The sequence below is a fragment of the Pezoporus wallicus genome, unplaced genomic scaffold (genome assembly GCF_028554395.1).
Source record: "Pezoporus wallicus isolate ANWC-B61680 ecotype Strahan unplaced genomic scaffold, APGP_CSIRO_Pwel_v1 contig_2372, whole genome shotgun sequence".
NCBI lineage: Eukaryota > Metazoa > Chordata > Aves > Psittaciformes > Psittacidae > Pezoporus > Pezoporus wallicus.
The window spans coordinates 693,631-708,008 of record NW_026635198.1 but is presented as its reverse complement, the minus strand read 5'-3'; the positions used below and the strand labels follow the sequence as shown (position 1 = coordinate 708,008).

The window sequence follows — 14,378 nt, the reverse complement described above, 5'->3', positions numbered from 1 at the left end:
ATTTTATAAGTACTTAACGTATTCACAAGTATTTTTGATTAGTTAGGTTTAACAATAGTTATTTACATTATCACAGTAAGTTCCATGTGAAAAGATCCTGTCCCACTGGATTAGGTAAGAGCCAGTTCCCCTCTCTGCAGCAGCTGTAGTTTACACAGACTATCTTACAGTCTTACGAAAAGGAGAGACACTCAAGAGAAGTGGAGATTCCCTGCAGAAGAGAAAGTTAGCAAGGAGGTTTGCTGTTGACTCCAGTGGAAGCTGGACTTCATAAAAAGGAGTGCCTCTCCTCCAGCCATGTAGGAAGGCTCATTCACTCAGTGAATCTTGTTGCAGCATCTTTCTTACAGCATCATTTCATCTTTGTCTTTCCATGAAGACAAATAAGAGCAATACATCAGCAAAGCTGAGATGAAAAAGGTATAGAGGGACAGGGAAAAAAAGAGGAGGACAAGCAGAAGGGAAAGTGGCCCTTTACCTTGGTGTAATGGATGATGGATAGTAGACATCATGGGAGAGATGGGCCTTTGGGAGATGTTTAGAGCTGGAAGAGGTAATCTGAGGTGATGGGGAAGTAGTTTTTAAATGGATATTCCATGGATGATGGGCAAAACTAGAAGATTCATAAGGACACTATCATGCAGCTTGATTGTGTTCTAAAATGAGAAGATATTCTCAGGGCCATATTTTCTGAAGAAACTTTGTGCACAGCAGATATCATTTACTCAGATTTTTCAGAAGAGGTTATCTAAGAGAGATGACTGGAAAGTATGAGGACGCTGGCTGATCACACACTGCTCTTTACAGGCATTAAGGGCCTTGGATGCTGGAAGTAACTTGTCTGGGCGCATGTATCAGAGCACCATGATACTTCTGAGGGGATTCAACCCAACTTGTTGAGAATGATTGAGGGTTATGCAGTGCCAACATTACCTAGCACCGCGAATTTTAGCAGTAGTCATCAGTTAGAGCTTTTATTATACTTGAATAGCACTGTTGTCTGCTAGAATGTTTTGTATCCTATATAAAGATATCAGATTTCTTATAAAAGATTGTTTCTCATTAAAAGACTTAGTAAGTTAAAAGAGTAACTTCAGGCTACTTCTGACTTTCAAACTGTAAGATTTCATTCATAAAAATCCTGTCTTCTGTTTGATGCTATCTTTGTCTTTTTAATTATTTCCAAAGCTTTTTCTGTGTCTGTGATATCAAACACTTTGTGAAAGGGAAATATCTCAGGCTCCACATGCTGTAGGTTCTTGACACATTTGCTTTTATGTTCTCAATATGAATGTTTTATCAGTGGAAGACAGATACAAAATTCAGCTATTGATGGATTAGGAAACCCAGCCAGTTCTACTGAAGTGTGTGGAACATTTGCCATTGGCTTTCCTCAGAGGCGGGAGTGAGCCATGTCTTATTCTTACCTAATCCTATCATAGCTTTTAGGTAAAAATATTTTTATACAAAGTGCAAAACAAGATATTGTTCTTCTAAGAGAAATTCCTATTCAATTAGAAAGCTGTGACTGTCTTTTCTATTTTCTGATTGTGAGTGGGATAACTCACCATTGTGCCAACTCAAATAACCAAGTTACTGAGCATGTTTTTAGGAAACAAAGTGTTTGGGTTTTTTTTCCCAACCAGACCCAATTATGAATGCTCTGATTTATTTTAGTATAAAAACAAAATGTCAGTTATGGAACATATTTTAGTTTTTTAACCTACACATTTTCCAAGGAACTAGCCTGTGCTTTCTGTGTTTGCTGTGTAGCAGCATGACACTGAATCAGAAAAGGAATCTGTTCTTAAGGAGGTATTGCAGCCTGTTCAGTTTTGTACTGAACCTACCAAGATTTGGTTGTTCTCACAGTGCTTGAATGTGGATTGGCTGCAATTTTATTTATTTATTTATTTTACTTTAAACTGCTTATAAACTAAGAGCTTGTCTTTGCTGGAAAGATGCATTGCTTTATTTTCTTTGGCACTGCTAATGCAGTCCACTTTTCTCTTGTGGGCACTATAGATGGGTCTGGGAGCACTACCAGTAGACATTACTCAATTTTCAGTTCCTTACTAGTTAGCCAGACTTTCAATGTTTGGGCTAAGGGTTTCCATGCCAAGTGTTTGCCTTAGGGTAAGGGGGAGTGTTATTTAATTTTTTTTCTTTTGAATGCCGGATGGAAGAGTTTATCTGTTTCCATCAATGATAAGCAAAACATCTTAGGGATTTTTAATATCAAAAATTATGACAAATTTCTTTATAAAGTCTCTGGTGTTATCAGTGGAATAGGGATTTGAATGCAGGCAAAATGCTGCCTTTGTGTCAGAGGTGGCTGCACCTTTCACCACCTATGAAATATTCTATGATGGGTCAAGTCAGAAGCCTGTAAAGCCCTGTGGTTTGAAAACCACCTTTAATGTTTTAATCGCTAAAGATTTTGCCTGTACCAAGCATGTCCTGCATTGAGACTGAGCTGGTCTTCCTGCTGGAATCACAACCCTGAGCCATGGTGGGAAGTACTGTGTGCAGGCAAGTGCACTGGCGCTGAGGCTGGGCACCAAGGTCCTGTCTGCTCCCTGTGGCTGCCTCTTGAGCTGGGGTGGATGGGCACTGTGGCTTACTTCAGGCTCCTCCTGGTCTCTCCACTGTCTAGACTTGGGGCTTGGATCCTCTATGATCTCTGTGACAAGTTTCTGTCCCCTTAAAAGCAGACTACTGGATGGGAAGAAGTTGGTGGGTGGTGCTGGGTGTCTGGGTTTTACCTTGATATACAGTTGGAACATGACTGTGGAGCTGGGATGTGATTTCATCACTCTCAGGATGTAAACATCTTCCTAGTCATGGCTGGTGAACTGATGTAGATGGTGACCTCAGTTAGCTAGTGACCACTTCTGTCTAGAAGTGCTCTCTCTTGCATTTTTAGGCATGATGACAAAACCTGTAGCATGGAAGAGGAAGAAGCCTGGTTTGAATGCAGATGAGACAAGACCATAACTTCCAAGAGAGGCAGATCTGTATGAGAAGCCTGGGAGTGGAGAACTGAAATAGAATAGGTAGTTAAGGCTGGGAGGTTATAAGGGAGAAACAGCCGAAGATGGAGTGAAGATTTGGTGGGAGGAAACAGGGCTGTCAGGTGAGAGCCATTAGGATGGGGGAAAAGTTGATGGCAATATGTTTGAGTTTGCTGACTGAAAGACTTTTAAATAGAATTAAACTATGAATGTAGCATATATTCTTGTTCAATATCAGGATATTCATACGGCAACAAGCATGGTGAGAGCGAGCTGGGGTGGGTAGTGAGGATGAAGAAAGCCGATAGGTCTGAACTGTAGAAGAGGTCTCGATCAGAATTTGCAGGTGCTTAGACACCACATAGTTCACAAGGACTGAGTCCTTACCTGGAGGACTAGAGTCTCTGTTCCCCTAAAGAAACCAGACTCAAAAACAAGAGAAGAGCCAGCCAGGCACGTGACTGACAGATGCCTATAGGATGCAGAATGAAATTTGTGAGATTCAGACACAAAAGAGCTAGAGTGGCTGGCTAAGAAAATTAGGGAGAAACAACTTACTGTTTTCAGGGAAGCAGAGAGGCAGATGAAGCTGATATTCAAGGCTGGGGCTGAGCCTCTCCCCTCCTTCCCACATACATGCTGTTCCTTGATAAGATCTGTGTTGGGTCACTGGATTCTGGGGGTAAGGGAGGGAGGGGAGCTTAACCCAGAGTTTTGGCTGGGAAGCAGCACGCAGTCCTTGGCTTAGGCAGGGCCATACATTTTGGCTGGCACAGGAAGGCAGCATGCATGTTCTGGGAAGTGGCAGGAGAGATTGAACCCTCTGGGGACAGTTCTCTGCAGCCTGAAGCTGGGTCCTGATGCTGCCCTCCTGTTTATCAAGCTGTTCACCATGGACAGTCCCCTTCAGGGAAGATCCATGTGTAGGACACTGTCCTGCCACTGATGGCAGTGGATCTTCCCAAAGGTCAAATGCATTGATGTGGACTCTCAATGTTATCTAGGTATCATCATTATGTCATGGGGTAAAATTTCTTGTTTGCTTCAGTTTCCTACCAAAGCTTTTCTTTATCCTACCAAAGTTTTTGCTTTAGAAAACTGCACATACATGAGAGTTCCAGAAGATACTGGGAAGTGCAAGTGTCTGAACTCCTGCTGTGGAGACAGGAAATAGCATCAGAGAGCTGTACCAAGCTTCATTTGTATTTTTCTTCTTTTCTTCTTAACTGCTCAGATTTTTGCCTTTTCAGGTTTCATACACTGAAAAGCTGGCTTCTGTGTGGTCCTGTCTAGACTCAGAACATTTTTTGGGGGGATACCAGTAGGTGTGCAGCATGCCTGTAGCACTGGACTCTGGGTTACAGATGAAGTCTGGCAAGCAGTGTGTCTCAGTGGTGCTGTAAATTCATCTTTCTGCAGCCCAGATGAGGCATACCTGTAAAAAGCAGTTATATGTGTACAGCTGTGTCTCCGATAGGCACTTCTGGACGCAGTTATTCTAATAAGGCATTGCATCTTCTCGTTGCTCACTAACCAGGAGAGATCTGCAGGACAACAGTATTCTGTAGAACGATGTGGAGCAATCAATCTAGTATAGGCAGCCTAGCCGGAGGATGCTGCTATATGGTCTTTGAGATGTTCACTCCACTATAGATGGCCCTATTCAGGAGAGAAGTGGGTTACACTATTTTATATGTAGATAGATCCACCCATAGATCTTTTGGAGTATGGATGTGTAGAGCAGAGTGGTTTGGACACTGTTAAGCGAGGTGGGTCACCTTGTATGGCTGCACTCATGGGATGGAAAATGCTGCTAAGTCAGTCAGCTATACCAGTATAAAACCTATATGGAGAAAAGACTGTGCTTTTACTTGGAGTTACTGTCTCTAGTCATTTTTCCCATTGGGAACTTTTCTGGTACAGTATGTATCTCTTTCTTGTACATAACAAGAATTGGGTGAATGAGATTATATAGGTTCACTTCCTGCTGTGAAGGTGCTACCTGTAAGCGTATGTGACTAGCCTCTTGCATTTTCTGCCCGGCTTTTGGGCTGCTGGGAATGAAAGGACTTGCATGTGGAGGCACTGCCTCCAAACCCACTTCTGTGAGCCTGTCTGGGAAGAAAAACCTTTTGTTCTTCATATGAAGATATTTTAAATCTTTCTTCTTTAGTGAGTTTGAGAGAACTACCTCTAAATGCCTCCAGGTAACTCACTGTAAATAAATCTAGATGAGCGAAATACTTTTATTTTTAAAGCTCTTAAAACATATTTTATAATGGAGCTGAATGATGAGAAGTACAGGAATTACAGCAATGTCTACCATCATCAGCAGTACAGGCAGACATGGTAGAAATTCTGTATATTCCAATAAAAATACAGTATGCCTGGCCTATAGTGTTAACAACTGTCATAAAGTTTTTGGTTATGCTGTGAGCAATATCAGACCCATTATGCTCTTAAAATCACCTAAGACTGATTCACTGATGGATCCCAAGAGTTTCATTAGAAACTTCTATAGAAAATCATTATAAATATCTGTTTTCAAAGACAGTGCTCCTGAGGTTTATTCATTCTTTAAGAGAAAAATACAACTATTGCCTAGTCATAAAAGTAAAAAAAAGGATAGATTTTTTTTATTCATTATAGCTAATAAAAATGTGTGTAATTTGAACTTATTACAAAAAATGCATAACTGCAGCACGTTGGAATGTATTACTGTATGTATAAGAATGGTTTTCCAGCATAGTTGTACAGCAAAGTATTTTCCTTATTCTAGTTTATTTCTATACTTGCAAAATCACACATCTGTGGATCATTTCGTCGGGTTTTGGCATGCATATTGTCAGCCTTTTGCCTGAATATTTCTGTAACAGCTAATCAAAGTAAAATCTTGTATTCATCTTACTTATTCACTAATTTTCTAATGCTATGCTGATATCAGTGACATTTTTAAAAATAAATCTGGAAACAATGCAACTAAATCAGAGGGAAAAACGTACAAGAAAGTTAAAGTGTTTGGCATTAATGGTCTGTGTGCTGCCACTTTAGATTTCACATGTACTCCAAAACACTGAGGAGACTGACAATTGATAATTAAGACCAAAAAGATTGTGGGTTGTATGGATTCTATAGCAGAAGAAAACTCATTCTTAGTTTACAATTAAGAGGTAAGGTAAACGAACTAAGAAGGGCTTTTTTTTTCTTTTGAATGTTTCAAATAGTACTGGATTAATTGAAAGAATTAAAAATAGAAGCAGCTTTCATTCTTTGAGTTACCATTTGGGGCCCCTGAGTAAAGCTGATGATGTTTCAGGACCAAAGAAAATCAATAGTGTGCCACTTTCAGTACCTATTGAATGCTACGCAGTTAATAATGTAAAAAAGAGAGCTTGCTGCTACACTTCCAAGGTTTTCCCTTTTGTCAGAGGAGCAGCCAGGTTCAGTTGCCTGTTTGGTATTCCTCTGTACACTTGCCCTCAGTGAATTAAAATGGCTTCTCCTCAAACAAAAGAAACAACCCTCAAATTGCAGGGCAAGATTTTTTGATAGCGTTGATATGAACCACCTCAAAGATGAGAGTCTTCTTTAAAAAAAAAAAAAAAGGAATAAGGTGTTTCGAATTAATATTATTTGACCTTGAAGACAAAAAGGGAGTTCTAGTAGTGACAAATGCAGGCAGCGGTGACTGTGCGTGCTCAAGGACTTGACCGCAATTTCTACTCAGAGGAAGCTCCTGAAGAACGAGAAAAGTAATTTTTGGAAACGTGTCTTAATAGTTGCGCATTGCAGGAATGAATTTTTTTTCCATCTCCTGATCTGGGCTCAGATCTGTGTTTGCTTCCAGAACATGCAGCACAGATGGTGGAAACTAATTGGGGTGGAGGGCAAAGACTCTATGTGCTCTTGAAATCCTCTGCCTTGTCCAAAGGTCAAGGGGGCAGTTGCTGTAGCACAAGCATCCTCAGGGCTGATGTGAGTGGTGACAGCCGCCCCCCCCCCCAGTTTGCCTGCTGGTCATGATGCAAAGCTGAATGGCTGTAGCTGCCATCTAACACGCTTCTCTCCAGGCAAATCCCTCTAACCCTCTGTCTGACTCAGCCAACAGTGTGTGTGTTTGCATGGATGTGTCCTACAGTGAGCCCTGCAGCAGCCCCGGTAGATGCAGCAGCAGCAGTATTTAGGGTTTACATCAGGTTTGCTGTGCCAGGGCAGTTTTCTGTTGGCTGCCATTTCATGGGCTTGCATTTTAATCATAGAATAATAGAATAGTTTGGGTTGGAAGGGACCATAAGATCATCTAATTCCAACCCCCTGCCATGGGCAGGGACACCTTTCACTAGACCAGGTTGCTCAAAGCCCCATCCAGCCTGGCGTTGAACACTGCCTGTTTTGTGTTTCTTTACCAGCGTTGCTGAAAATACACCTCCAGTAAACCGCTTCCTCCTGTCTTTTCCAAGTGTCAGAACTTTGGAGGGCAGATTGGCCCTCAGGAAAATGGAGACTGTTTCCTTACACCAGCCCTGATGCTCAGAGCTGTAGTAATGTAGCAAAGAAAAAGTCTCAGCAGGGTTTGTCTCACTTTTCTGTCTGTCCATACCCCTCACGCCAGGGCTCAGTCCCAGCCACTGTTCTGGATGTCATTATGTGCAGATTAGGGAGGAAATGGAAACCTGTTTACAATTCTGTGAGTAGTTGCACCATGCATCAAAGTAAGTGCTGCTGAGGAAGGGGAATACAACAGGACACCTGATCAAACACCCTCTAAACTGTCTTCCCATTGTTAAAGATGAGATGTGACATACAGAGAAACCACACCTGGCAGCTGGGTTTTCCTGTCATTCTGAGGGATCTGGGAAAGTGACTGCAGTGACAGAGAGAGTTGCCAATCAGAGCTTTTGTAGAGCCTCATCATGTAATTTGTGTTGTGTTTCTTTCATTGGAACACCAACAGGCATCATTCATGTTCAGTCTTATGTTCTCCATACATGGGTACACTGTGTCATAACCAACCCTTTTGTTTGCTCTGTCATCTTCTCTTATTTCTTACCCTCACTCTCCTTCTCCAGTTAAGCAGTAGGCAGCCATAGGTGAATTCCTAAGGGTGTTGGCCATGCTAAAAGTATCCTGAAAATACCTCCTTTTCATCCTGAGCAGCAGTAATGAAGCAGAACTGTCATGTGGGGGGACCTCCCGAAGAAGGAGTGCTGTAGATGAACAGCATCTGCTGTTTAAAATGGTCATTTAATATGCCATCATCAGGCTACATGACATCAAGAAGCGAGATGTTAAAGGCTTTTTAATGGGCATGTGAAGTAGCACAAGGATTAAGCTGACATTTTGTTGTGTCTATGAGCAGAGGTGGTCTTTTTGCTGTATCATATTCATGTGTTGTACAGAGAAGAGAAATGTCCTGCAGTGTTACTCTCCTTTCACCATGTCCATCTGCATTTTAATTACAAAAGTCAGGTCCACTTGCATGATAATTAAATTTTAATAAAATAAGAATAATTTATAACATTCAAGTCCACGTGTAGTTGAGTGGGATAGCTATCCCCCACACAGCCTCAGTATGCAATATAATTTATGCATGAGCTCAGTATTTTCTGCAAGATGATGAAATCAACATTGTGTGTTAGGGATGTGGATACTTATTTTAGGCACTGAATTTGAAAATTGTGGCTTGTAGAAATATATGCAAAAATATTGCCAAAATAAGCATTCAAAACCTCATTTCAATATGCAGCTGCTTGTAAGCACAGTAATTAAGATATATTGGGTAAATTTACTGCATCTTTTCTCACCCACACCAGTGAGATAGAAGTTGCAGATTTCAGATGAAGACTCCAGAGATCTTTAAACTCCAGCCAGGACTCAGCAGAAATCCATCTGGGAGAGCAGGTCTGCTGCTTAGCCCAATCTTGTCTGCACTGCTCTGAGCTCTTTGATGGAGGCAATGTTGTTGGGATCACCCAGCTGCCACCTATTGCAGATGGAGTAACTATGGTTGTGTATCTGCAGCATTGCATTCCGGCATGTCAGCAATGGGTTAACTCAACTTTTAATGTCTTCAGAACCCTTTTAACAAATGAACTCATTTATCCTCACAATCCTGCAGGGAGAGAGGAAGGGAGGGGGAGAGTCAGTTTGACTGTTTTCTGGATAAAGGAACCAAACTGGGGGTTTTGACATTTTTCTCGGCAGGAATCAATCATTGTCTGCTTTATACTTCACATGACATCACCAGTCACTTATTGCTCTAAATGTCGTGTTTATACTGCAGCAGGAGATCCATGTTCCTTCTAGCTTGCTGCTTCTCTGAAAAAAATCATCAGGTTTTACCTCTACTTTCTCCTCCAGCTGGGGTGATGCTGGTCCCCGAAAGGAAGACAGAGGATGGGTTTGAGGAGCACTTCGGCTTGAACTACTTGGGACACTTCCTGTTGACTAACCTCCTCTTGGATAAGCTGAGGCAATCAGGAACGCACAGTCACAATGCTAGGATCATCACTGTCTCATCAGCCACCCATTATGTAGGCAAATTGCACCTGAGCGACTTACAAAGCAGGTACTGATTCATTTTTGGTGTTCACTGATCTGTAGTAAGAGTGTGCAGATTAATCTCCAAGAGTATTGTTACTGAATACTCAATGTGGGTTTTCTTTTGTTGCCTTTTTTTTTTTTTTCTTAATTAATGGGGATTTTCAAGGGATTCCTTAATATCTTTCAAGCTTGACCAAAGCTTTCAGCCTTCAGTCAAAGATAGAAGTAATTTAGAGACTTGTGAACTGAGTCTTTTATTCTGAACCTTAAAAGACCGCTTTCCTTTCTGATGCTTATACTGCAGTGATGGTTGCAGTGCAGAGCCTGAACTCATCACTGCCTAATCAGGGGAACTCAGTAACTGGGATGTTTTAAAATGGCTTGGGCAAATGCTAATAGACTTCATCCTGATGTGAATGCATAGGTAGAGGCCCTGATCCTGCCCTAATAATGCTTGTGGCTGCTCACTCCCTGCCTGCTGCACATGGGGCTGCTGACTTGGCTCTGGGGGGCGCAGCTTCATCTGGCCCACATCCTGCCTGCTGCTCCTTCCTCCCTGCCTGCTCTGCCCCTGGCCTGGGACTCCTGGCACAATGTTGTCTCTTCCCTCTGCCTCTGGCCTCTGCCTTGTCCTGCACTGCTCCTGACATCCTGGTCCTCCCTATTGGCCTCCTCATAGCTCTTCTGCAGCTTCCCCCACCTGCCCTCCAGCCACAGGCTGTGTCATCCCTCTCATCTATGGTGCTTGCTTGCTCACACATCAGCCCTGTAATTCACTACAAATGCTGGAGCCCTGGCTCTCTTGTCTATGTCACCTGAGAGCTTACTGGGGTCCAAGTGCACAGCCATTCTGTTTTTTTAACCCAGTAAGATGGGCTAAATGCATGGTTGTTTTCTGTCTGACTGCTTTAGGAAAACGGAGTATCAAAGTCTATGGGATACATATAACATTAGGAAGTTATCAACTGATGTGGTAAATGTGTCTGGTGTCATACAGGAGCCGTGTGGTGGTGTTCAATTAATTGAGGAACGGGCAGGATAACCAAGACGTATTTCGAAAGTTCCATTTCAAATATAGATACATTTCAAAAGTTCCTCGTGAAGTCACATGTGGCAATTATGCACCTACCAACACGCTCCAACAGAGCCTGTCTTCTGAGGGGCTCCAGGGAATTTCTGTTTCCCCGTTTCAGTATGAGTTTTGTATCATTTCCAGGGAGAAATTCTGTCACCATCCTTTGACAGATACTTTCGCACATGTTCATAGGCACCTGGCCTGAGGTTCCATGTTGGAACAAAGATTGAAATTAGGGGGCTGGGCTGTTTCCACTGCACACATTTTACATGTGAATGCTGCTTTAAGCACGTCCAACTTTATGTTTGACTTCTGATTACATACTATGGTATCAGTTTTGTTACAAGCACATTGTTTAAACTCCACGGGGTAGTCACAGCTTAATCTCTTGCTTGTAAAACAGCCACAGGAAATTATCCTACTCTTCACTTGATGTATGTATTCATTGTTTCTGATGGGCATATGCTGGATGTGACCATGCAAGGGGGCTAAAAGGAGTGTAATTAGTCTGTCTTTGGTCTAAAATGCAGAATGCAAATTTAAATATGGATGTTGTATGTCTCTAGGTAACAGTAGTTTCCTTGATTATAGCAAAGCCTGGTGTTGTGCCTTTTTAATTTAGGATCATCCTTACCTTTGATTCACCATTATTAACTCATATTCTAAAGGAACCAGAAATGTTTCAGTTAGGAGAGTTATGGTTGGGTATGAACATGATCAATCTGATGTAAAAAATAAAAACATGCCAGTGAGATCGATGTGCAGCTTTTGCACCCAAACCTGCCCTTTACTTTCAACTTTGTTGATGTAAGAAGAGCCATAAAGAATGACAGACTTTGGCTGACTTTGCCTGCTCTTGCCCACATGAATGCTCTGAATCATGCGGGGGCAGCAGTGGTGTCTGCTTTCCAAGCACACAGGCACATTTGATGGAACGCAGAAGGGGCTGTCGATTCAGATCAAAACCTTTTCATGGTTCAGGTGGAAGAAGATACCCCTGGTGGGGTTTTTAGACTATTGTCAATAAGCCCCCAGTCAGGTGAATAGTTATGGCTTAAATGGTGCTGATAAAAACAGTGAGATCCCTTCTACATTTGAGCGTGCGCCTGCAGCCTGAGTCGGTAGTTTAGCAATCAGCCCTGGAGGACTGTTGTGGGGTAGCATACACAGGCATTGCCTGCATCACAAGGCCTTGGAGACACCTGGTGATTCAGAGAAGTGCTGAAGAGCTTTAATGGATGTGGTAAAGACACCCATGGTAAGCATTGTGGTATGACAGTGTTCCACAAATTGCCAGTCTCCCAGTGATGCCATCCCTCATTTTTGCCGCTCGTGTGAATGGGAAATCTTTCTAAAAACTTCATCATGGCTTTTTCCTTATTTTGAATTGCACTAGTTGGCCATAATTCGTTTAACAGCTTGGGTGTATTTTCCCAGATTGGCTGGTCCTGACCTTGCAGGAAGTCAGAAAAACAATATGGAGTCATTTTTCTCACAGTGGAGAAAGGGGGCCATATTCTCTTCTGGAAAATATACTGGTGGCTGCAGACTGAATTGTTTACCGTGCTCTTGTCCCATTATTCCTAGGTTTTAGTTGGGCTAGTGTCCAAACTGGAGGTGAGTGATAGTGGCCAAGGAGAGATTCATTCATTAAATATGTCAGAGAAGGAAAGGCAGAAGACTTTCTTGACATAAAGTACACAGTAAACTGAGGTTCTCTTCTCTGCTTTACCACAGATTTTTCTATGGGATCAGCCTCCCACTTGGGAGATTCTGGGTTGTCAGTCACAGTTGTAGCCATCGCTCCCTATTGCTTGTACTTGCTACTCAGAGATCTGCTCTTAAGTCAGTCATCACCCATATCTCAGTGACCACAGGGCAGCAGCATAACAAATAATTGTTGGAAGGTCTGTCCCATGAACAGTATTAAATGAAGGTCTGTCCCATGAGCAGTATTAAATGTGTTACTGTCTTCCATGTTTCCTCTTTGGCTTCTTTTCTGCCATCTCACCAATCTGATTTATCCCATGATTCTCTTCTCAGCTCCTATTGAGCAGGATGGTTAATTTAATCTTTTTGATTTCTTTTTCTTGCATTTTACGTTATTTTTCTTTGTTATGTCTCTCTTTATGCCTGCCTACTCAATTTCTCTGTTCACAGTTTTATCTTCACCTGTGTCTTTTGAGCTTTTTTGTCTCCATTGCCTCTGCCTCCCTATGTCATCGTTTTTTCCCTTTTTGGGGGAGGAAGGGATGTGGTGTCTTATTTCTGCACACCTGTTAATTTCCTTCTCTTCGTCTATCTTCCTCCTATCTTCTTCCCCTAGCCCCACTCCTATTTCTACCCTGAGAATTTCTTTCCATTGTTGCCCATCCTCTTCACCCTCACCAGTAAAAGAGACACAGCATGGGTACTTCAAGGCAGGACAGAGCTTGTTCCAAACTGCCAGGGCATAGCTTGTTTCATGTGTGTTATTGAAAATGCAAACTCACAAGAGCAATGACTGTTCTCCCAGTTCTTTTGCTGAAGGATATATGAAGAACATCAAACACCTTTGTGGTCTTTTAGATCCAGACCATTTTCAACAGCAATCACATGAGTCAACTAGGGGATCCCTAAGGCAAATCATTCTCCTTCATCCCTACTTTGAGTATGACTGTTTTCAAGGAGGTGAAAGTTTAACAGAAACGCTATCTACCTGCAAGCATTTAGACAGTGATGATTTCAGCAGTTACATGATGAGGGTAGTACACTGTGGACTCTAACAGCATAGTTGAGATGGTTTTTTTTCTTCTTTTGCCTGACTTAAATAATATTTTCTAAAGTGGGAGGAGAATAAAATATGGTCATGAGAGAATTATGGCTGTCTAGTTTTAAGCTTGAAGAACATTTTGCCATCCCCTTGTGTTGAGATAGACTCGAACACTGCACTGGGGTTCATGGTGCTCATACAAGGCTGGGATGGAGGGTACTCTTTTGAGTCCTCTACCCACCGAATGGAGATTTTAGGAAAATGGAGAAAAAAAAGACATTCCCTTTCCCAGCCTGTCTGTCACACCTGAATATGCTCCCTTTCCCAGAGGTTAGCATCTTTGTGTGTTCTGTCTAGCTTTTTCTCCATGACTAACTATTCTTTTCATCATCGTCTCTTTATGCATGACAAATGGACCCTGTAATGCTATGAATCACAGATCTGTGAACTCCCCAGCCACAGTAACACAGCTCCTTCTCTGGTTCATGCCTCCTGTATATTCAAGACCAGTTAGTCACACTTCTTTCCTCTGCTGTCCAGCTGCTGAAGAGCTGATATTTTTTATAACTTTCCAAGCTGGTACAGTCCCCAAATAATTTCTGGATTTTTTCTCTGTAGCCCTAGTGCATGAGTCATCTCAGAGACAATGGAGATTCAAAGAGAGGAATTGCAAAAATCCCAGCTGCCACATCTGCATCCCAGCTGGTGTAAAATAGGGTAAACATCTCTGCCCAGGACCTGGGGGGATGCTGGGGAGACCAGGCAGCTCCAGTTAATCTCCGCAGGTGGACAGTTCATAACGACTGTAACTGGGGGTGTTATGTACTGATGGGAAAATCTGTCTAGCAAAGTGTCTGGAGTTCTCCTGTTCTTGGATGGGTGGTGTCCTTCATCTTCACTTTTTGTGTGTTTGCTGGTAAATGAATGATTAAATTTGTGCGGAAAATTGGGGATTTTGTCCCCTTAACATTGCTGAGATTTTGAAAATATTGCC

At 42.2% G+C, this 14,378-nt stretch overlaps 1 protein-coding gene across 3 annotated transcripts in view; it reads left to right on the top strand.

Moving 5' to 3' along the window:
* Positions 1-14,378, top strand: part of DHRSX (dehydrogenase/reductase X-linked) — a 160,502-nt gene that overhangs the window by 104,780 nt on the left and 41,344 nt on the right. For all 3 annotated transcript variants that reach the window (XM_057411850.1, XM_057411843.1, XM_057411858.1), the window contains one exon: positions 9,375-9,582. In XM_057411850.1, the coding sequence (XP_057267833.1) occupies positions 9,375-9,582 (208 nt within the window). The remainder of the gene's footprint in view (positions 1-9,374; positions 9,583-14,378) is intronic.